General features: G+C 31.8%; 4 protein-coding genes across 5 annotated transcripts; 1 reads left to right on the forward strand and 3 right to left on the reverse strand.

Moving 5' to 3' along the window:
* Nucleotides 1-545: 545 nt before the first annotated feature.
* Nucleotides 546-13,450, reverse strand: LOC116771150 (probable ATP-dependent RNA helicase DDX46). Its single transcript, XM_061523212.1, has 18 exons — nucleotides 13,213-13,450; nucleotides 12,952-13,137; nucleotides 12,721-12,868; nucleotides 12,111-12,300; nucleotides 11,919-12,019; nucleotides 11,704-11,827; nucleotides 11,302-11,471; nucleotides 10,940-11,154; nucleotides 10,475-10,709; nucleotides 9,952-10,113; nucleotides 8,850-8,969; nucleotides 8,121-8,328; nucleotides 6,937-7,099; nucleotides 6,299-6,510; nucleotides 5,567-5,730; nucleotides 4,490-4,678; nucleotides 1,762-1,929; nucleotides 546-818 (listed from the first exon to the last, which is right to left on the reverse strand). Exons 1-18 carry the CDS (start codon nucleotides 13,224-13,226, stop codon nucleotides 576-578), a joined length of 3,012 nt encoding a protein of 1,003 aa, XP_061379196.1. The 5' UTR covers nucleotides 13,227-13,450; the 3' UTR covers nucleotides 546-575.
* Nucleotides 13,451-13,805: 355 nt separating this feature from the next.
* LOC116771214 (U6 snRNA-associated Sm-like protein LSm3) lies at nucleotides 13,806-14,611 on the forward strand. Its single transcript, XM_032663006.2, has 3 exons — nucleotides 13,806-14,007; nucleotides 14,088-14,195; nucleotides 14,398-14,611. The coding sequence occupies exons 1-3, from the start codon at nucleotides 13,987-13,989 to the stop codon at nucleotides 14,575-14,577; spliced, it is 309 nt and encodes a 102-aa protein (XP_032518897.1). The 5' UTR covers nucleotides 13,806-13,986; the 3' UTR covers nucleotides 14,578-14,611.
* On the reverse strand, nucleotides 14,592-17,381 carry LOC116771213 (U3 small nucleolar RNA-associated protein 14 homolog A). Of its 2 annotated transcripts, XM_032663005.2 has the most exons (4): nucleotides 17,329-17,347; nucleotides 16,596-17,266; nucleotides 16,332-16,524; nucleotides 14,592-16,092 (listed from the first exon to the last, which is right to left on the reverse strand). In XM_032663005.2, the coding sequence occupies exons 2-4, from the start codon at nucleotides 17,246-17,248 to the stop codon at nucleotides 14,620-14,622; spliced, it is 2,319 nt and encodes a 772-aa protein (XP_032518896.2). In that variant the 5' UTR covers nucleotides 17,249-17,266; nucleotides 17,329-17,347; the 3' UTR covers nucleotides 14,592-14,619. The 2 variants fall into 2 exon arrangements, with proteins under 2 accessions (XP_032518896.2, XP_061379212.1); XM_061523228.1 differs by having other exon boundaries at nucleotides 16,596-17,381.
* Nucleotides 17,382-18,314: 933 nt separating this feature from the next.
* LOC116771449 (uncharacterized) lies at nucleotides 18,315-20,384 on the reverse strand. The gene is made up of 6 exons (XM_032663291.2): nucleotides 20,195-20,384; nucleotides 19,668-19,772; nucleotides 18,935-19,453; nucleotides 18,740-18,852; nucleotides 18,528-18,671; nucleotides 18,315-18,453 (listed from the first exon to the last, which is right to left on the reverse strand). The coding sequence occupies exons 1-6, from the start codon at nucleotides 20,276-20,278 to the stop codon at nucleotides 18,315-18,317; spliced, it is 1,104 nt and encodes a 367-aa protein (XP_032519182.2). The 5' UTR covers nucleotides 20,279-20,384.
* Between the last annotated feature and the right edge of the window lie 3,335 nt (nucleotides 20,385-23,719).

Raw genomic sequence — 23,719 nt, forward strand, 5'->3', positions numbered from 1 at the left:
TGTTATATTTTAACGGTTTTAACGTCAACCTCCAGACTACGTTATCACTGCACAGTAGGCGTTTATTAGAACAAGTGACATATTGCCCTTACTACAAGAATTCCTTATCTGTCTGACGCAATGTTTGTAAAAGTAACACGGATCGTGACGGGTTGCACCGCTGCAAATTTCGTGAGAATTTCATCATGAGGCCATATTGACCTTTGACTTTGATCTGGACGAGCCATTAGATACTTTAAGAGTGACGTTACACGTTTTTTTTATCGACTCCGGATATTTTTGATATTAAATTTCATTATTTTTAGTTTATTTTCTATAACGTGGATAGCTTTTATGAATTCTAAGCGTACGCGAATCACTCCCGCCATTACAGATAGTTGAGAATAGCGAGATATATTTCGATATATACAAAATACACATACTTAATTTTTATTAAAAAAATGAACATTTTAAATGTTCTCGAGTTATATACATACATATACATGCATAAAAATATATTCTAATGTGGAAATGATACCATCCAAACGAAAATGAAACACCCTGTATACAAAACGCCAAAGTATATAATCATTTAATCAGAGGACCTTATATCTAGCTTTGTTAATCATGTGATGAGCTGACGTCTGTAGCTTGAGGAGCTCTTCTTTAATCAGCCTTGTTATTTCTGACTTCGCTTTAGCTACAGCCAGCTCTTGGGAACTTTCGATGGCCAGGTACAGTTTCCTCTCTCCTTCCGGTGGAGCTTTCCCTGGGGGTACATACGTCCCCCTGACTGTGATACCAGCCTCCGAATATTCACTGATCAACGCTAGCGCCTCCTGGTGGACAAAACAAGATTTAAACATTTAGAACCCATTTTTTATGCACACAGCGACCCCTTAAGTGTTCGCTAAATGCATTACCTCGTTAGTTACAGTAAAAACAGCGTCGCCTATTAATGAGTTTAACACAGAAAAATATGACAGCACCGAGTAATGCCAGCTTTAGGAACATGTTGAACGCTTGATACAAACTAATGCACTGATGTCACCGCATGTGGGTGGATGCATAAATAATGCGGGGGTTATCGAGCGACCCCCAATAAAAATGATTTATTGAAAATGGGTTTGTGTACATTGAAAAATTTATTATTAATATACACTATTTATGCAGCCCGTGGAATTTGCCGCGCCTGCTGCTGTTTATCTGAGTGTTATAATCGTTTATAAACACCGAAATGAACATTTTATCTTAATACATGTTTGTCTGCACTCGACTAATTCCTAACGTCTTTGGGGAAAAAAAAAATCTTCGCGATAAAATTACATCGTTTTGTTACCAAAGCGACAATGTTTGTGGAGTGTCCGGAGACAAAGATTGTAATTAACAATATCAAAATTCCAAAACTGATTATAAAATGAAAGAAAACAGATTTATACGATGAGACCGTGAAGGCAATTCTTCATGACAGACAGACGTTATGCTGCTTACGTCTAGGACTGATTTTCTGCGGTTCCATTTTGTATATATATATATATATATATATATAAATAAATAATTTATTTTCATTGTAATCTATATTAGTCTTTCCCGAAGAATATATTTACTTCTATTATGACTTCAACTCTTCAATTCTATTAATATAATATTTTTCATTTCTACCCTACAAAAATTCTGTGTATATGTGTGCGGCATTTCACTTGTATCTGTTTGCGTACATCTATTTCTGTATGAACTTGTGTATACGTGTGTGTGTGGGTGTGTGTGTGCGTGTGTTCCTACCTTGCTGGTGACCCTCCACCTGGCCTGCTGAGGGAAGTCGTTTATCTCGAGCTCCGTCTCGTACTTCCTGAACACCTCCTCGGCCGGTTCAGCCGTGCTCTCGTCACGAGGCTGGTAGTTCAGGCGAGTGTTCAACTTGGCCGCCAACTGTTCAGCTACAGTCTTGGCCTGAAATTATAATACATTACGTACATTTAAAGTTATTTATAACTCAACTTTCAGATGTCTTTGACGATTACATTATAGTTTTAATGTTTAGGTAATTTTTGTTATTATCTGAGTTGTATAAATTTATTACGGAATTCACGGAAGTTACAATGAGATAATTCCCACGATTTCCCAAAATTGGACGAGTGAATGATAATTGTAATATCGATTGATTTTTTTCCGTTTTTCGGTTAAGGGAAATGTTATATTTTATCTTCCTTTAAACATTTTATTTCTCACTCTTTGTAATATAAAACGAGGATTTGTTTTTTGAGTGTAATGTTTTTTTTTTGTGTTTTATTGGGACCAATCACTTGCTTGTCGTTCAAAATTTTTTTTTTACTGTTTCTTCGAAAAAATATTTGACAATTTTTCTAGACGGGGCTGAGATCTAAAGAAATGTATTTGTCCGATAATTGCGAACAATCATAATTTACAAATATTCCTCATCAAGGGAAACATGTTATAATAATTTTACGACTACACAAAAATTTTTATGAATCTAATAGTTATTTCTCTACGCACTGAAATTTAAAATCGATATAATATAACATTAGGATTTATAATAACTCCTTAAGTTTGTTCGCAGTTGACTTGGCATTTAAATATTTTAAAACAAAATGTTATATTTTATCTTCCTTTAAACGTTTTATTATTCACCATTTGTAATATAAAACAACGAGGATATGTTTTTTGAGTGTAATGTTTTTTTTTGTGTTTTATTTCGACCAATCACTTGCTTGTCGTTGAAAATTTTTTTTTTACTATTTCTTCGAAAAAATATTTGACAATTTTTCTAGACGGGGCTGAGATCTAAAGAAATGTATTTGTCCGATAATTGCGAACAATCATAATTTACAAATATTCCTCATCAAGGGAAACATGTTATAATAATTTTACGACTACACAATAACTTTAATGAATCTCTAATAGTTATTTCTCTACGCACTGAAATTTTAAATCGATATAATATAACATTAGGATTTATAATAACTCCTTAAGTTTGTTCGCAGTTGACTTGGCATTTAAATATTTTAAAACAAAGTCCGTGGAAAGCGATAATAATATAATCAAGGTAGTAAGTACGTTAATAAAAAACTACCAACACATTACCATGTAATGTATTGCTAATAAAAATATACTCGTACAATACATTGCTTTGAAATTTTAGCCCCGGAGTTCGTGGTATACTCAATACTAGATAGCATTCTGGATAGACGTGATAAACAAGTGAGAATCATTTGGTAAATGTATGTCGATTCTTAGCGAAGGACTAAAACGTTCCTATCAATGTAGTAAGGGATGAACGGGAGTTATATATTATTCTATTGTTTTATGAAAAAAAAAATTAATTCTTTACTGAGATCGAGAAATATAGTATTAAGTAAACGAAAGTTTTTAGAAATCTTGTTAAAAAAAATTGGCTTCATTTAATTTATTTTCAACTTATAAGATTATGTATGTACATTGATTTAGAAAGAGAGAGATGGAAACAGAAAGGAAAAGAGAGGGAAGTAAAAAAAATCCAGCTATTAACAGGTTAACAAATGTTAATACGATATCGTTAAAATACGTAATATTTATTTAAAGCGTATCTATGTATATTAATATATATATAAATATACATAGAACGAAAGAAAGAGAGGGAAGGATATAGAGATAAAAAGAGAGATAACTAAAAAAAATCCCGCTCATAACAGATTAAAAAAATGTTAATACGATATCAAACGTATCGTAAAACACGTAATGCATATATTTTTTAAGCGTAATTAATATCACATTTGCTAACATCACCTGATCTGATTACGTCCACAGAGATAACTATACATTAGTACTATGATAACAGAAAGGGCGTGGTGATATTACGACTTGTTTCCAGTACTAATTATATTGAAAGATAAATATAGATATAGTATAATTTTTTTCTTTTTAAAATATTACATTAATACTTTTTCAGTTATTTTTTTTTCCCATTTCATTAGAATTAGCTGTCGATTTAATTGTTACGTGCGAGTATTTTTTTAATTTTATATTATCTATTGACACGAATAACGAGAGCACAAGAACGGGAATTCGGCGTATAAATACACATCATTTACATAGAAATTATACGTAATATATTTTTGTTTGTTTGTGATATATAGATAAAAAATATATATATATTTCTCGACACAAGAAAATATATTTCAAGAAAATCTATATCCGTATATAATAAAGCTTATTTTATAATAGTTAAGTGAAAAAAAAAACAACCGGCCATGATATATTGAAATAAGATGAAAAAGTATTTTTAATTCGTAGTGATTTTAAAGGTAATTATTTGAAAATCATGTTGAATTTAACCATAGACAGCATTAATAAGAAATTAGTATGTATATATTTTACGTTGAAGATTTTAAAAGTCTACATGAATATTGACTTAGAGCAACAAGTATTGAGACGTAAATACATTGACGTGATCTCGTTGTAACTTGTATATACTTACTATAAACATATTATATACAAAGATAGCAATACTCACCGTGATAAGGGTGTGTGCAGACGGGTTCCCTTTAAGTATGGCCTCGGCCGCTTGTTGCGTGGCTCCCTTCTGTTCGACGCCTAAGCCCTTGGCCAGGTTTATTCTGGAGGCCAGCCGTCTCGCCAGTTCAAGTTTCCCGTCTACACTCGCCCCCGCTGCCGCTGGGGGATTAGCCGTCGCTACACCCGGCTAAAAAATTATATATACATATATACATATTTAATAAAGATAAAATCAACAAACATATTAATTTTCTGAACCATTGCGTATATAAAATACTATTAAATAAAATAGTTCCGCTTGATTGACATTTTGAAGGACACAAAAATTATCAAATTCTTGTAAGCAAAAATTAAAACAGCTACTTATTGGAATAAAAAATATATATTAAAAAAATAATAATAATGCGTGGATTCCCTCCGCGCGGTAGACGCGAAACTTCGTGATGTGGAAATACAAATAGCAAATAGAAATAAATTTTTAGTGAGCCCATATTGTTTCTTTAAGGCAAACTTTTTTAACATCACGTGATCTAAGACTATCGCGAGTATTCATTTAAATGAAACTAATATTTTTCTGATAAACTACGCAGATTTTTATTATTTTAAAAAACAACATACTCCCGTCGTTTCGGTTACTTTTCAGCAACCGTGATCACGGGCAGACGAGATGAACGTCCGAAACGTCGGGATTATGTTGTTTTTTAAAATAATAAAAATCCGCGTAGTTTATCAGAAAAATATTAGTTTCATTTAAATGAATAAAACTCGCGAAAATCTTAGATCTCATTAAATGAAACTAATATTTTCGGATCACTGCTCTTTATTTAATTATTTCCGTCTCGTCCGCCCGTGATCGCGGTTGCTGCGAAGTAGCCGGAACTTTGGAAGTATGTAGTTTTAAAAATTATAATATAATTCCAAGTAAATCCAAAAATATTAGTTTCATTTATAAACATTGCTACCAGACCCACCCATTACTATGGCTCCGTTTGTTTCCATTGCCCCTTCTATTAGCGTTAAACGTCTAACGCAACCTTGGAGGTCGCAAAAATTGTAAGAACAACTATGGTCGTACCTTAATTTCTTTAACAATTTTCTTAGCGGCAAGCATGACCTCTATCTGCTGGTCGAGGTCGCCCTCAACGTCCTCGTCGTCCGAGTCTTGGAGGCCGAGAGCGGCCTTTTGGTACTTTTTCCTCTCAGTCGCCGCTTGGGCTTCGGATTCGTCGAATTTGAAACCTATATAAAAATATCGATATTGTATAGTATACTTAGGAATATATATATATATATATATATATATATATATATATATATATATATATATATATAATATAAATATATATATATATATATATATATATATATATAAATATATATATGACAAACTGTTGATATATATACATATATATGTATATGTATATCAACAGTTTGTCATACTTTATTTTCGGATAACTATCGAAATAGTCGCAAATATTACGATAGCCAAAAGACGAGGTATCTCAATTAGTATTGATTCAGTACCATAGACGACCAAAAAGGTAACCAATCACAACCATAACGACCAAAAAGGTAACCAATCACAACCATAACGATACACATGAAAGTAACTAGCGAAGAAAACCGACGCAAATGATAGTCAAATAAGAATTAAGTCTCGTTTTAACTGAGTTTGGTACGAAATAAACATTCACTCAAGTCTTATTTAAAATTTTGCACTAAATTACCCAATGAAACCAAACTATTACTTAATAATAAGTTGAAAAAAATGATTTTTGAACTATTCTTGTATATTTGTCAAACTGACCTTTGCCACTAAAGCCACCGCCTGTGTGAACTTTTTTTCCGTCCCTCTCCTGCGCCTCTTTGTACTTATCCCACAGAGCCCTGAGTTCGGCCGGGGGAGAAGCCCCAGCGGCTTCGAGGGCTCGCAACACGTCCCCCGCGTACCGGCCCTGCTCCGGCGTGAGGAATGTCCAGGCATAGCCCTTGTTACCCGCGCGACCGGTACGACCGCATCTGATATAACAATACACATACAATATAGTTCAAAAACTTAGCGAAGGATTATTGGTATGTGAAAAATATTGAGAAAATAAATGTATAAAAACTCAATACACTATAACATCTACAAGCTACAGACCAATAATTCCTATAGCTACACTATTTAATACGTTTTAAGCTTATAATATAATTAAACTACAGAATATAAAATATACTAAGAAAAATTCATGAACATTAGAAGCATTCAAACCCGCGGAACGTATAGAGCATTCCAATTGAGATTCAAATTTGGAATAGTTATTATTCCAAATTTGAACATCAATATTGCCCATGAAGTTTATCACAGAAAATATTCTATATTTAAATTTAATCCATGCTATATTATAATGTTCTATATTTAAATTTTATTCATACTAGATATATTATATTACGATAACCGACCGATGTACATAATCCTCGTAATGGTTGGGACAGTCGTAGTTGACCACCAACACCAGCTGTTTGACGTCCAGACCCCTGGCAGCCACGCTGGTCGCCACCAGCAGCTTCACCTTGCCGTTCTTGAAGTCTACTATAGTCGAGTCCCTGTCGAATTGATCAATACCTGTAACAGTACGGCTCATATATATGTCGCTTTAAAAACGTTTCGCGTTCTGTCTCTCCTTATTATATACGACAGTACGCAAAACTTACGAAATCAATAAAACTTTAAGATAACCTGAAAGTATACAAAAAATATATATATGTTTTAATAACATTAGTATAGACAAATAGAGAAATGAACAAGTTTAACACCAACAAGATGTTACCGATAAATAAACATACATATATATATATATATATATATATATGTAATGTAACAGGACCTAAAATACCGACACCTCAACAGTATTCAATGCAGCCATGACATAAAATATAAGAATACTGAGAACATATAATATTTTAATTTTCACAATTATTTGAATATAAATTTGATATGAAGCAGTTAATATAGGAGTGGATTAATATTATAATTAAAAATATTAACACAGAATGGAAGTTAAAAGTCAACAACGAAAACCTCTTATTATGCTTCAAAAACAAATGGTTAAATTTTGACCTTAAAATATTTGGAAACTTAATAAACAATGATCAGATTTTGCAAGAAAAGCTTTCATTGACATTTCCTACTATAAACGGTTTAATAGTTTAGTAGTTACGAAAACATGAAACAGAAACATACATACAAATAAACATGTAAATATGAATCACTGTTTATGACAAATCGTATAGGAAAAGTACAAATTGTCACACAAACATGTAATGACATAGATAAGACTCTATCAATAAATATTATTCTAACAAAATAGAATGCATACTTCCATAACAAATTAACGAGTGATGTAAATGTATTGAACGAATACCGTAAACAGTTCGCTGAACACTGCCAGCGAAACAAGATAAATTTAATAAACATACAATATGTTCAAATATCTTTTAACTCTACGGAGCCGTTAGATAAAAATATTTTCATTATAACATTAACTAGATCGGTAATTACCGACTTGTCAACAGATAAAAATAGGTTAAATCTAGTATAAATTTATTTCACTTTCTATTGGTTTAGATAGAATGAATCCTCATACCTCCATGCAGACTCATACAAGAGTAAGATGCCTTCATAAGATCTTTCAGCAAGCTGTCCGCGTTCTCCTGCTTATCGACGAACACTATGATGCTTCCCAGCTGGCTGTACAGGCCCAACAGTTCCAGTAATTTGAAGAACTTTGCTTCCTCTTCTAGTATAGCTACATGTTGTTCCACGTCCTTACATACAACACTCCTACCTCCAACCTAAGGATTTAATTATATATTAATAAGTTTTTTTTTTTGTATATTTTCAATAATATTTTGTATATTAAGTCTTTTTTTCTTATAAATTATATTAAATGTGGTATTTCTTATAAGAAACTTAAAATATATTTTACAAATTTGACGAGCACTCTGTATATATCTTTAAATGTACAAATCTATAGTAGCAAATCATTAAAACTACGTCAAAGTGAAGCCGAATCGAAGAAGTCAAATTTGTTAATATTTATTATGTGTTTATTAAAAGATATATCCTTTAAAGAATCATTACTTGTAGATAAAAACTATACAATATATAAAACCTCCTTACATAATTATAATAAAAAAAATCACGAATTCTTTGAATAAAAAAAACCTTTTTCATATTTTATTCACACTAAATTGTCGTGAGCACAAACAAATGAGTTTGGTTTTGGATAAGAGATCACCAAACACCATGTATGAAAAATTTGTAATCAAAAATATACACTATGCTATGACAATAAGGTCTAATATCATTGTACCTGTACTTCGATAGGTTTTTGTAATATACGCCTGGCTAAGGCTTCCATCTGCCTCGGGAACGTCGCACTGAACATGACCGTCTGTCTGTCTGGTCGCACGTTGTCTATTATCTTCATAACCTGCATAAATTATATTAAAAATGCTCAAATATTTATATGGAAGGGCCATCAAGAAATTTTATACAAGTATATATTTTGTTGGTTCGTCTGTAACCGAAAATTATCGACACGAATCTTTATAGTTTTTGGAACGAAGTTATACATATAGGTACATAATGTGAAGGCATATAAAATAGCGATAATTATTAAGATAGGCCATTTTTTAGCCAGGGACATCGGCCATTGGATACATTACATTGATTTGAGGTTATGTACTGTATTTTTCCCGCGGCTTCGTCCGCCTGACTACGATCCTTGTGCAATTAAATGACTAAATTGTTACCGATGTCTACCCACGTGTGAAATATGAATTTAGCAGCTACACAGACAGAATTATTTCAGCATTTTAAATATTAATACAAACATATTTTTAAAGGAGAAAGTGATGGAGAAACGGTTGTTTTTAACCATTTATCTGCTGGTCTTCAAATAGTAACATCCAATAACACAACAGACGGCTTTGGACAGAAAGAAACACCTGTAGGCATGAAGTCCTACAAGACGCTCTCTACGAAAAATTCCAAGTCAGAAAATTATTACAATATGAATTTAAAAATATTAAATAGCACGATCGGCATTCTGCAGCGCTCTTTATTAGTATTTATAAGATGGAGTAAAATTAAAACAAAATTTAACTAAATCTAATAGAAACTACGGAATAGTAAATTAAGTAAGGCAGGCGTCTCTAGCAAAATTATTTTGTGTTGCTCGAGTTCCGAAGTATATTTCTGCGAACGTTTTTAAATAGAAGCTTGACACTTTTATCACAAGGAGTGCAACATATTTATATAAAATATTTTACAGATTATCTTCTAAGAAGTAAATTACACTCAGCAAAGACGATTTTAAATTAATATGCGAGGCTACATTTTGCATTTGACACCTAACAAAGGCTTCTCTTGACATATGGTTAGTTTGGCGCAGAAAAACTAGATGGCGTTACCTGCGGCTCGAAACCCATATCAAACATCCGGTCAGCTTCGTCAAGAACAATGTATGTAACTCGTCTCAGATTAGTAACACGACCGGAATTAGCTGCTAACATATCGATCATACGGCCAGGAGTGCAGACTATCATCTCAGCACCGCGTTTCAGCTCGGCTATCTAGAAATATTAATCAAAATAAATTCTCACACAGATTATATAAGGGAAAGCAAATTTAAAATTTCTGACTACAGTTGTATGTTAGTCTTTAAATAATAATTTTATACATAATCATCTATTATACCAAAAAAATTTGTAATAAGTTGTACATGTAAACAGTATTAACAAATTTTACACTATTTTATATTGACTATAAAGTTTCTTAAAGATATTGCTACAAATTCTTGTAAGATTTGTCAAATATTTAACTTATGGTCATATACATATGTACATTATATACTTATTTAATATGACAAATATAATTTAGAGATATCTATAGATATCTCGATATCAGAAAAATTTCTAGACACTTGTTTCATACCTGTTCAGATATCCCAGTTCCGCCGTACACACAGACAACTCTCAAGCCCAAAGACTTGGCAAACTTCTTAATATCTTTGCCTATCTGCATACAAAGTTCCCTCGTTGGGGTCATTATGAGTGATATTGGTCCATCTGTGTCTTCTAACTGCGGTTGGTCGAGAACATGTCTGAACATAGGCAATATGAATGCTAATGTTTTACCGGAACCAGTTTTTGCTATACCAATCAGGTCTCTGAAACATATTTGGTGGAATCATATAAAATGTCTAAAGTTAAATATCTAAGGTTATTGTTAATTGGTTTAAATATAATAAATAAAATTTTGCAATACCGAATACTATTATTTTGAACTGTACGACAATATCAGATTTTTTTTTTTAATTATTATAGAATACTGGTCAGATAGTGCGCTAAAAACTTACTTTCTATGTAAACAATAGTGTAATTATTAATCAGTAATTACCTTCCAGACATTATGGCCGGTATAGCCTGAGCCTGAATCGGGGTAGGTTTTTCAAAGCCCAATTTCTTCAGTATATCAAGTTCCTTTTTACTTATGCCACAGTGAGCCCAATTTTTTATAGGCTTTGGGCAACCCTTACCCTTCACCCTAATACCCTCTAACTCTGTTCTGTATGCCTCAACTTCTTCTGGCGTCATTCTCGCAAGCTCACTAACCTATTTAATAGAAAATATTTGAATTCAATAATATGTGAAAGTGAATTACTTTTTCAGTATTCATACAACTCTGACTAATTACATGTATATATAAGATATGATAATGTCGTAAAATATATTATATATACATATGTAAAATTAATTCACCTCAGTATAAAATGCTTTTCTAAATGACATATAATCCAAACTGGCATGATCGACTTTAGCTAATTCCTTTCTTTGTTTAGATGCCAGATTAGCCGCTGCATCCTTTATATCTTCTGTCTCTTCCTCCGAAGAATATTCTAAGCCATCTTGATTTTGCTCTATGAGCTCCCCTGTTATTATATATTGTATTAAAAAATGATGGCTATGAAAAGTAATTTATATGACAAAAATAATGTTAATTGATATAAATAAGAATTTGGAAGGATGCTACTCAATGCTACTATTATGAGAAATATTTTTCCTTGTCATTTTCTTGTATAGAATAATAAATAAAAAATATATTAATTAGATGAACACAGACTCTTAAATGACATTTTTTTTCCAATATATCAATTTACTAACCTTTATTTTTCTGTTCGGTAACTTTTTTCTTAGCCGTTCCGGTCAGTATGACAACTCCTGTGCCGCCTGTTGTTGGGACGCTGATGCCACGGGCTTGGTCTAGTTGATTCACTTTGCGCACTTCCTGTAAATATGTCCCAAACATGAAACAATTATTGTTTACAGTACTATACAATACAGTACTATACAGATTATAAATTGATTATTATATGGACCTGTTGAACTTCTTGCATATAGGCATCCAAAGGATCAATTTCATCTTCTTCATCAATTTTTTCCTCAACAACGGCTTTTTCTTTCGCTTCTCCATCTTCACCTAAATATTGAGGAACAAACATGCCATATTATTAATACTTCCAAACATTATTATGTCATAACTTTGAATTTGTGGTATACATCAAGACTACCTTCGTCTCCAGAATCATCTTCTAAAGACCACTTTTTAGCAGCCGGAACCTGTATATTGGTCACAATACTGCCTTTCTGGACTTCCTTTTTAGCTGATTCCAATTCTTTACGTTTCCTTTCAGCTCTCCAACGCTCAATACGTTCGCGGCGTTTTTGCATTTCCGCTTCCAATCTACTTTGTTCCTCTTCCTGAATAATTCAAGTCAAACTAATTTAAACCTCATTAAACAAAAACACTTATTGTTGCAATGAAATATAGCAACCTAACAAGTTACTTTTCACCAGTGAAATAGGTGCAGATGAAGCTAACTAATATTAATTTGAACATTCAATTTGCACTGCACAGGTGTTTCAATAAGGAGCAATAGATATATATATATATATATATACTGAAGTTAGGAAACAATAATACAAATCAAAGTAATGAAAAGTTTCACTATCAAATACAAACAATTTTGAACATAAATACTCTCTAACATATTTCTATAAAAAGAGAACAGACATTCACTCAGTCCTGGAATATGACTAATGGAAAATAACCAAGAGATACAGATAATAATAAATCAAAAAACATATAGACCTTCAAGAAGTCTTGTGTTGCTGTCTCACCTTATCTACTGTACCAGGAGCATAATCAGCGGATTCAGATTTAACCGCCTTCTCTTTTGACTTGGAGCGATCTCTTTCCTTTTCCCTATCTGGAGATTTCTTTCTAGACTTACTACTTGCACCATTTCTCTTATCATCTCGTTTATCACTGCAAATAACAAATAACAAATTATCAACCTAGGTCACTGGTATCTTATCAGAATGACATGTAGATCCCTCACGATCTCTTACCTTTTACGATCCCTCTCTCTGTCTCTACTGCGATCGCGCTTGGAATCTCTATCTCTGCTGCGGCTACGCTTCCTCTTAGAGGATTTGGAATTTCTATCTCTACTTCTAGACCTAGAACGTCTTCTTTTTCTATCCGGACTTGCCGAACGACTATGTGAGCGTCTACGATCCCTCTCCCTGTCACGACTACAAATAACGTTAAACCAATTTATTTTTTTACTTCCGATTGTATCTTAAACATATTTAAGGGCTAATACTTACCCACTCCTAACCATTATTATACAAGTTTTGTAAAATTAAACTCCAGAAATACAAATAGAGGTTATGTTGTATATTGACAGGCCACTGACATATTTTCTAATACAATTATATAATTAGAATATCGTCAAAGAAATTAAATAAGAGCATAACTCATTACAAGTTACAATTTGTAACATAAATTACTTAAAATGCTAAAACACAACGAGTAAACAGAATATATTTGCAACAACATAAAGTTTGGTTGTCACTTTCACAGATAAGATATAAAAATAACAAAATTTACTTAAATAAAAATATAGCATCATGCAAATAAAAATTATGCTATTAAAATTGTGTTATATAACTTTTGATTACATTTGATATAAATAACAATTTTAAAAGAATGATAATTTATCTAATTTCAGAAGTAATTAAATTTAAAGGCATTAGATTTATCTACTTTTTAAATAAGAATTTTAATAAGCAATTACAATGCTTAACATAATATGTCGATGCTCCTATCACAGTATCTATTTTAGATGTCTTTCATGATACCAAATTTAAAAAAACTATAAACTAATCAACTCTGAACGCACATCTGCAAGCGCCAATTTTGACACTTAAAACCTTTTTATAATATAAAATAATATAAGGATTGTTGTGTGTCAACCAATGTTAAACACTGTTCATAACCTAAAATTCGGCTTTTATATTGATATCTACTACTACTAGAAAACAGTTGTAGTCACTAAAACCACTTAGTAATATTTTTTTTCGTGAAAACGAGAAAATACGATGGCAGAAGACGGGGACAATGTTAGTACTTAACTTTTGTTATGTTATTAGTTCTCATTAATAAAAAAAGATATATTTACAGAACATTAATTGCATTTCAGGTACCTGTGATGACAGTTAAAGAACCTCTCGACTTAATTAGGTTGAGTTTGGATGAGCGAATTTACGTTAAAATGCGTAATGAACGCGAACTACGCGGAAAGCTTCATGTATGTAAATTAAAGAATTTTTAATTTTATACTTCTTTCCACGATCATACTACCTGAACATTAATTTTTCATTAAGAATTAAATAAGTAAAAGCATTTAGACTTCAAGTTAATTTTGATATTTCAATTTCATTGTAAGGACTTTAGTTCTAGGAATTTCAAATAGCAAAATGTTTACAGAGTCAGTGTCAATTTTATTTCAGGCCTATGATCAACATTTGAATATGGTATTGGGTGACGCAGAGGAAACAATAACAACGGTTGAAATTGATGAAGAAACATATGAAGAGGTTTATAGGACAAATAAGAGAAATATTCCAATGTTATTTGTAAGAGGTGATGGAGTCATACTAGTATCTCCTCCAGTTAGAGTTGGGGTTTAACATTAAAATAAATATTACAATAAGAAATCATTAATTTTTGTTTTATTGCTTGCCTAGAATCTTAATAACAGACTTATTTTTAAAGTTACGATTTCTTGGCACAAGCAGTTCTTCTTCATCCATCGGTTCAATGATTGTTCCGGATCTTGTGATAACATTTGGTTTTATAAGTTTCTTATGAGCTGTTTCAGGCACAAATGTGTTACCTAGAGGTGTTCTTATACTTTCCTCATATTCTTTCACACTGTTGAATGGATGTGGTAAATCTGAAACTTTATGTATAGCAAGCTTGGGATTTTTAGACTCGTTAATGATTACATCACCTTTGTTTTCATCTCTTCTGAGTGTTTTTGGTGGTTTCTTTGTAATAAATCTATTTTTCTTTCGTTTAGGTGCTTTCACACCTTTACCGGCCCAGCCTCCCCATCCAGGGAGTGTTAAACTTAGTTCTTCTGGATTATTCTTATTAATTTCGTCCTCCTTCTCTTGTCTGAAACTAGTCACCACATCGTCTTCTTCAAAAACTTCTTCAATATCCACTTTGGGTACCACTTGTTCTTCATCATCTAAGTCATCAAAATTATTCTCGGAATTTGTAATAGCTGTATTCAAATACTTTGGTTTAACTTCAATAAACCTACTTGGATCAATATCTGTGTTTACGTTTTGACTTGTGCTTGGTATTGCATCTTTTAATGTGTCTAATAAGTGTTTTGTCTGCTCGGGTATGTCATCAATATTTTTATTTGATTCTATAAGAGGTTCATCAATTATGGGCACCTGCTTCTGCTTTTTAATTTTTAAATATTCAAGGTTGTCAATTTCTTTACTAGTTTCATTTGTCTTTTTATTTGGCTTGATAGATGATGATTCTAAATTTTTTAACTCATGTTTCAAACCCTTAAGTTTTTTAGCAACCTTTAATGCTACTTTGCCTTCATAATCATCAAATGCAGTATTTATATCTTCTTCAGTTGTTGCATTTTTGGGATTTATTTCTTCCACAAGCCAGTCTGAGGTTGAGACTATCTTTCTTTTGTTTTTTCGGCCAGTATTATTACTTTTCTGTTTCTGTGTAATATTTTTATTAAGAACTGTTAGTGATTTATTTTCTTCACTGGTAACATCCATTAAAGTGACATCGTCTTGAGTTTTGTTTTCAAGCACATTTGTACTTTCACCATTGTTTAATTTTTTCAAGCTCTCTGCCAGCATTTTCAGAGAACTCATGTCATTGTCTCTATTTTGGTCTGCTTCATCTTCTTCCGAGTCACTTTGCTCTTTGCGTTTATACATTTTGTCTTTCAAATATTTTTTATAGCCGAAATTGAATTCGGCATCTATATTACTCTTGTCGGATTTCTTTAACATCCATGGATTCATGGGATCCTGTGATATTTGAATGTCACAGATGTTTTCACTTTCATCTGGCTCATCATCTGAACTTTCAACATTTTGTGTTTTCTGTGTAAGACCTCTGCTTACAGACAGTTGTTCAGCTAATTGCTGCCTCACCTATAACAAAAACAGATATCACAGTATAGTACCAATACATTATATAAACACAGCTACAACATAGCAATAACAAGATATATATTTTTAACATGTATTCCTTTCTGGCTATTATAACAATTTGGATAATTTAAATTTCAGCCAAAGAAAATGTTCCATAACATAACAAGCAAAACATTCAAGTATTATTGTATGTAACAACTACCATTATTTATAAAAATTTAATTGTTAGTAAATTTTACCTCTTTATCATATTTTGCTCTAACTAATTTGTTCTTAGCCCATTTTCCAGTGTTTTTATGTCTCAAGGTATGTCTTTCTAAAGCTCGTGCTTTTTCTAATTCCTCGAGTTTTTTCAATGCCTCTTCTGGATTAGTTGCTTGTAATTCCTCAAATTCCTTTAACTGTTGTTTTAATTTTTCTTTCTTAAGTATACTGAAACAAATTAATAAAATATGCTTTCATGTTATCAAAATATATTATAGGAATGTATTCTTTAAACTTACCGATGATATTTTTTACTTTTAATTTTGCTTTGTCTCTTAGCCTTGGCAGCCCTATAAGACTGTTGAGCTCTAAACTTAGCAAGATGCTGTCTGTGTTCAACCATTTCTTCATAACTCATAGGATAAAGCTCTTCTGCCTCAACTTCTGGTTCTACTTCAGGTGTAGGATCCACTTCTTCTAATTCCAATTCTAAAGGTGATTTCAATTTCAGTTTGGACAGAAATACGTTAGTAGGAGTATCTTTCTTCACAGGACGAGTTTTAAGAGGAAAAGAAACAAAATCCACAGTTCTATTTCTTGCAATAACTGGATCCCATCTACCAATTTTCTTTTTAGTCTCCTCATACCCAGCAGCTCTTTTAATGCGTTCTGCTTGAGGTTTCTCTAGCGGTTTCGGTAGAACTTTCGATTTATTTTGACTGAATTTAAGTTTTTTACTTATTTTGACATTGTGTGAATTGTCTTCTAAAACTTTTAATACATTGTCCAGTTTCAGTTTTTTAGATGGTTTGATTAGATTAAATTCAGAGTTCAAATTCGTCGGTTCATTCCTTGAAGGCTCAGTTATATGCTGGGTTTTGTCTAATTTACTTATAGCACTAATCAATCGATCATGTTCCTCTGCGACATACTCATAATCTTCGGCGTCCATCGTCTGATTTTATTTAGACTGTTCACAAAATTTAATTTAATAAATAGAATAAGGTAATGTTTATTCTTGGCTTTTATAACCTTTCAAACACATGCCTGCAAATTACAAGTTTTTCACGACAGCTAAAATACAACCTCAAATGTCAATACTTTCTTGTCATTTTGACAAATAAGGCTGGATGTCTATTTAGCATTACGAATAATGTTCCAATTGATCGCAAGTTGCAGGCATTGATCTTTTTCGGGTAAATGAATGATAGTTTTATTTCATATATATACGAAAATATATATTTCATATTAACCGTTGAAAATTTGTTTTTATCAATGTAAAAACAATATATATGAATAATATCGATTATCAGAATGATCTTTAAAAGTGTTTTTATGATAATTCTGTAAAAAATAAATGTCGTTGATTAAAAATATAAATTGCAAACTAAATTTGTTTTCTTTCCTTTTACAAATATTTCATGTTAAGATTTAATTTTTTATCAATTTTAATACAACTAGATTCTTTTGTATTAAAATTTATAAAAAAATAAAGTTATATCTATAGCTAAAATTGTTAGACGGTTACTATAATATTTAAAGAACAGTATGAAATTTGAAGTTATTGACTCAAACCTACTGGTTGGTATTGAAAAAAAGAAAATTTTAAAGGTTGGAGAAACAATTAGTCAAAATTAGCAATTTTGTTCGAAAAGACGAATTTTTTTATCTTATTTTGTATTATTTTGTTTAAATTATTTTTTGCTTTAATATAAGTTTAAGTAACCGATTTAAACTAAGGAGTAATAATGAAAACGTAAAATATTTGAATACGAAAAGACCAATAATGTCAATTTTTTACCTAACTCTTTAAGAAGTTGTAATGAATTAAAGATATATGTTGTGATTAGCATAATTTAATTTGTCATTTCTGTGTAAATTTACACTTAGAAACAGAGGGTAGATATCAAACATTGCATTTTATTTATCATCAATGTTATGTATATATAAAAATAAAAATATATACATATTTTTTATTATTTTATTCAACACGAAACAAATGATAATATGTTATATTATTAATCTCTTGCATTAGAAGACTCATTAGAAGAGGCCAGCGGTGATATATTTTCCGGATTACGTTGATCACGTTTCCTTTGTAGCATGCGATTTCTGTACAGCTTTGCTTCATCAGTACATTTGGTGGTTATAGAGCTTCTGTAAGTGACAAAAAAATATCAACAATTTCATTAATATAAAGTAGCAACTAAACTCAATACTCAAGTACGTACCTTACAATTCTTTTTGGAACGCTACATCTTTCTGATACCGTGCTGACGATGTCGTCAACGAGCTTTGGATCCAATTGCTGTTTTGGTGGTTTGTCCACAAATGCTGGTGATTGTTTACCAGTTAGGGAATGGGTAGCTAAAACTCTAAAAAAATTAATATAATTGTGTTATGCTGTGTATGTATAATAATAGTAATATTTAATAATAATTACCTCCTTGGGAAAACAGCTTGCAGCAGTTGTCGCGTTGCGGAGGTATGAGACGTCCAATCCATATTGGCCCATAACCTTGCTGGCACGGTAACATTTCCGCTTCCAATGGATACCTGATAATCAATTTCATACATCTTCTATGTAGTTTTAACATTGGAGTCAGTCTTTTTAAACGTAGGTAAAGTTTATACTAACCATATCTGTATTATTGTCCACCATCGACAAACCAGTATTTGTTGTTTGAGCGGATGCTCTACGAACTTGAAGAACTCTTGCTTTATTTTTGTCTAATTCAAGATCAGGGTTAGCTAAATATTGAGTGTCTGTATTAACAAAGTCTTTTATTACATTTGATTCTGAATAATTTTTCTCGGCCGCTCCGATTGCGCATTGGTTTTCTTTCAGTTGAACGTCAGCAATCAGTGCAAGGAATTGTCCATAGAGACGTCGTAAAACTACTTCTAATTGTTCTATCTTGTTGATTGGAGGATGTTGAACTGGGTCTGTCTGCGTTCCTTGGTCAAAAGTAAGCCTAATAATATCATTAACACGTTTTTCCGGCAAAGGAGTGCTGCTTTTTAACGGTTTTCGACTATTGAAAATAGTTTTGTCATTTAAAAGTCGACTTATTTGTCCATTGGGCGTTGAATCTGGTCGTTTCGATTGATAGTGGTGTTTTGTCATGGATTTAGTAAGATTCAGATTGCGATGGATCTGAAAAATAAAATGAAAAAAAGGCTAAACCGAAATTTCTTCATCTAGGGATTGTCCAAACCGCACTTTAAGGGAGCATAGGCTATTCAAATTTATCAATATTATTTTACTCTTCATAATATATAAATATATAAAATAAGTTACATCTACATTAATTATATATATAGGATTTTAAGTCATTGTTTTTGAATGTTTGAATTTTGTGTTGATTTACCTCTTCATCACAATCGCTGTCAGTTGAACTCGACTCAACTTGTTCGGGAAGCTTGCATGTTCTATTTAAGGCATTCAAAGATCGTCCTTCCTGAGAGTCCAATAACTGAAAATAAAAATATTTTTGTATTTAAATCATATCCATAACCACCACGAGGTAATAAAAATAAGTTTTCAAGAACAATACTTTTAACAAATACCTAAATAATTTACTACCTGCGATTAGGCAGCGACACGTTAGCTATAAGTTCTTAGAATATAACCTCATTCGATTTCAGATTACTCACAATGTTAAAAGGTGATTGTTATTTGTAGATAACTTAGTTGTTACAGTACATACATCGATGTCTAACATATCGTGAGCGATTTAAACTCACGAGAATTATCTATAATCTTAATTTATTTTACCTCTGACAACACGGTTTTAGAAAAGCGTTTAGGTATACGTCTCTCAAGAAACATTTTTCCAGAGTTCACTCTTAGATATTAAACCAAAAATGCGATTATAATGTACAATATTCATCTTACCATTTGGCCAGTCTTCATTTCTTTGATGGTATTCATACACAAAGAAACTACATTCTTCACTTGATTGTCTTGTCTCTCCAACATTATTTTGAGATCTTTTACGTATCGTTTGCTGTCTACGTGGTAGGAAACAAAGACAAAACATTATCATCAATCAATAAATTTATATGAATATTATTATAATTGCAAAATGCTCTTTTCCTCTTTATATCATAGGGTGCCACGTGATCGTTACAAACGTAGATCTTAGAAAATAAAAAATAACATGCTTACATTGGAAATGGAGGGTGAATGAAGTAAAATTGTTGGCATTCATTACTAGAGTGAGAATAATGTTTGTACGATTAACTATGATTATGACTGAGAAAAATCAAATGATAAAAATTAATAAATAGAAAAAAATACCATACCAGATATCCTAAGTATTTGCGCCTTGCGTGCTCCATTGCTTTTGCCTCTGACGAAAACAACTTTCCCATTGTGCAGATCGGTCTCGTGTTGGATGAGATTATTAGTATTTATAACGCCATAATTAGAAAACGCACTCTGATCTTCGACATACTCAACAAGCAACCATAATTTAGGATCCATATTTTTTAACGGTTATTCTGAGCTGCTCGCTATACACAAACTAACTGAGCAACGAATTGCACATTGCTATTCGCAGGTAAAAATATTAACTACAATAGACAGGGACTAGGGACTGGCGAGTAACCGACGTCTTTCCCCTAACAATAAACAAACAAAAGAATTTGAAACAATGATCTTATAATAATCTTCAAGCGGATATAAGCCGATGGAAGTCATTTGAATTTTAAGAAACAGTCTTTATTTTGCAAATCCATTCATAGTTATAAACTTAATCATTATCTAGAAATTTAACCATTGAAAATTTCTCTTAATTCAAATAAAATAAAAAAACATATGTTTATATATAACATACCTATAACCAGCTGTATTTTTTTGTATTGTTAAAATAAGTACGATTTATAGATACTTATACTTATATATTATGGGTTCAACAGAAAAGTTCTCAAGTTAATACCTATAAGCAAAGGAATTCCGGTCACTAATTAGCTAATTTCCTGAAAAAACCGAATCCAAATGGAGTCACCGGATATTTGTTTATTTGTATGAATGGTTAAAAAGTGAGAAACTCATAAATTACAAAGTCTTCTTAAAGGAATTAATAATCATATAATTTTCCTAAGTTTTAACATTTCGTGTTAAAAATGAAATCACAAACGAATATAAGTAAATATCAAAAGTTTTATATATTGTTAGCATTATTTATTATTATATGCTATAATATACCTTCCTATTTAAACAATTTTTAAATACGGTAATTAATTCAAGATAAGTGTCGTGGTGGCCTGGAGGTTAAAACACCACCTCTGATGCATGAGGGCGCGGTTTCGAAACCTGGCAAGTACCAATGTGATTTTTCCGAGTCATATGTGCTTTCTAAGAGTATTTAGACACCACTGACAGACGGTGAAGGAAAACATCGTGAGGAAACCTGGTCTTACAATGTCAAATTATAATATTGAAATCGCCAACCCGTCTTGAGCAAGCGTGGTGATTAATGCTCTAAGCCAACGACTGTAAGGCGAACTAAATTGTTAAAAATACACTAAAATAAATATAAAATAATAACGACATACTTACTTAATTGTTTCAGAAAAGGAACAAAACAATTTCTGGTATTTTAGAAATAAAATATATTTATAATCCCTATAAGAATTACGCTTGAAAGCTAATTAGCTCAATAAAAGGATTAACTAGTTACTAGTGAATGAATTTTCTTCGTAGTCTTATCTGTATTTGAAAGAATTAAAAACAATAGAGGGCAATAAGAATAGAGGATGTACCTGATAAAGAAACAAAAGAGTAATATAATGGAACCCCCAAAGCTACCCGAAGGCGAGCTGATTTGGTCAACCCTGTTGCGAATATTGGGCAGTGTACACTCAGTAACTGAGGAAGTAACAACATTTGTTGTCATTGTGATATTTTAACTGTGATTGTAGTTTTAAATATCGGTAAGTTTAAATTTTAACAATTTTCAATATTTAAATTTTGTACCTGCGACATGCAACTGAGAGACTTCGTATTTTAACATGTACTAGTTTTGTCTAATTTCGTGTTTATTAATAGCAAAAGCTATTTATAAATTTGTTAAGCAATAGTTATTTTTGCAGTTTATAATGACATCCGTGATCATAACATCCGAAATGGATGCGGCACTGGCTTTATTGGACTTACACAGGAGTAATAATGGTAATTATTTTTGCTCAATAATAAATTTAAAAAGTCCAGTTAATCTTTTCAGTATAACATGATTTGATCAATAAAGTTTGTATGATTAATTGTAATGTGTGTTTTTATTATGAATTTTATTAATTTCAGACAGAGATAATTCCCGGCGTATGGCCAACATGGATGGGCCTGTTCATATTGCAACAATTTTAAACAGTTATATAACTTCCAAGGTATTAAAAATATTAGTAGTTATTATATTTATGTAAAATTATTAATGATTTTTGTTAATACTAAAAAATATTTCACTAATTTCAGACATCGAATTCACCGAGTACCAGCCCTACCGCTAAGACAACCGCCGAGCAAAAATCGTGGAATCTTTTGCCAGGAAGAAAACACCAAAAGCAACCAGTCCCCAAGAAGAAAATAACATACGAGGTGGCCACCCAAACGGATTTCGAAGTGAATGTATCTCAAATAGAAAAAATGGAAAAAGTAATTAAAGATTTATGTTCCAAAATAGAAGTCCTAGAAGCGAAACTTAAAACCGAAAAGCCAGAGACCCCCTCATTTACAGATTCATTCGAACGAATGCCAGACTATTCGAGTGATGACTATTTCAGACCACAACCAAGAAGGAGATCTAATAAGCGAAAAAGAAATTTGACAGTCACCACAGACTTCGTAAGTAAAATTATAAAAGATATAAGTAGTCCCCTTTTTACCATTGAAACTTTCTAATTAACATATCCTTTCAGAGTTCAATTGGAGATTGCGATTCTGCATTCAATAAAGACAAAGATGATTCTATAGAGAACGATGTAAAGCGAATAAAAGCTTCGACGCCGAAAAATAATCTTAAGACTAATAACGACTCGGTACACCAAATTATTTGTATTAATTATGTTGTTTATGTTATTGCTATATATGCTATAACATTCCTAAATTTATAGGTGCCTATCGGTGATGGAAATGCTGTGGTCCTAGCCAGGCTTCTTAGGCACATGGATTGGACTTCATACACAAACGCTACAAGAAAACTACTGACTGCTGTATTTTCGAGAAAGGCAGTAGAAAACTCTAATTTCATATTAGAAAAATTCGTTCCAATATACTAAGTTAATAATAATTATATTTTTAGGGTACTGGCAACCCACTCTTTAACTGGAAAACCTTCTCCAGCATTTCCAGACAAACCAGCTAAAAAGAAGCTGGATCCAAAGTTGGTAAATGACATTGTACAGACGGTAGTAGAAAAATGTT

Source organism: Danaus plexippus, chromosome 17 (genome assembly GCF_018135715.1).
Source record: "Danaus plexippus chromosome 17, MEX_DaPlex, whole genome shotgun sequence".
Taxonomy (NCBI): domain Eukaryota; kingdom Metazoa; phylum Arthropoda; class Insecta; order Lepidoptera; family Nymphalidae; genus Danaus; species Danaus plexippus.

What these genes read in the sequence shown, in the direction of transcription:
- LOC116771150 (XM_061523212.1), bottom strand. An exon ending in CTCCTGGTACAGTAGATAAG is followed by an intron (nt 12,301 to 12,720) that starts GTGAGACAGCAA and finishes TGAATTATTCAG; the next exon opens with GAAGAGGAACAAAGTAGATT. An exon ending in AAAAACCTATCGAAGTACAG is followed by an intron (nt 8,329 to 8,849) that starts GTACAATGATAT and finishes TTAAATCCTTAG; the next exon opens with GTTGGAGGTAGGAGTGTTGT.
- LOC116771449 (XM_032663291.2), bottom strand. Translation starts at nt 20,278, where the DNA reads ATGTTGGAGAGACAAGACAATCAAGTGAAGAATGTAGTTTCTTTGTGT. An exon ending in AAATGAAGACTGGCCAAATG is followed by an intron (nt 19,773 to 20,194) that starts GTAAGATGAATA and finishes TTTTATTTTCAG; the next exon opens with TTATTGGACTCTCAGGAAGG. An exon ending in CAAGCTGTTTTCCCAAGGAG is followed by an intron (nt 18,672 to 18,739) that starts GTAATTATTATT and finishes TAATTTTTTTAG; the next exon opens with AGTTTTAGCTACCCATTCCC.
- LOC116771213 (XM_061523228.1), bottom strand. Translation starts at nt 17,248, where the DNA reads ATGGACGCCGAAGATTATGAGTATGTCGCAGAGGAACATGATCGATTG. An exon ending in AAAAGTAAAAAATATCATCG is followed by an intron (nt 16,525 to 16,595) that starts GTAAGTTTAAAG and finishes AATTTGTTTCAG; the next exon opens with TATACTTAAGAAAGAAAAAT. An exon ending in GAGCAAAATATGATAAAGAG is followed by an intron (nt 16,093 to 16,331) that starts GTAAAATTTACT and finishes TTTTTGTTATAG; the next exon opens with GTGAGGCAGCAATTAGCTGA.
- LOC116771214 (XM_032663006.2), top strand. Translation starts at nt 13,987, where the DNA reads ATGGCAGAAGACGGGGACAAT. An exon ending in TGGCAGAAGACGGGGACAAT is followed by an intron (nt 14,008 to 14,087) that starts GTTAGTACTTAA and finishes ATTGCATTTCAG; the next exon opens with GTACCTGTGATGACAGTTAA. An exon ending in AACTACGCGGAAAGCTTCAT is followed by an intron (nt 14,196 to 14,397) that starts GTATGTAAATTA and finishes ATTTTATTTCAG; the next exon opens with GCCTATGATCAACATTTGAA.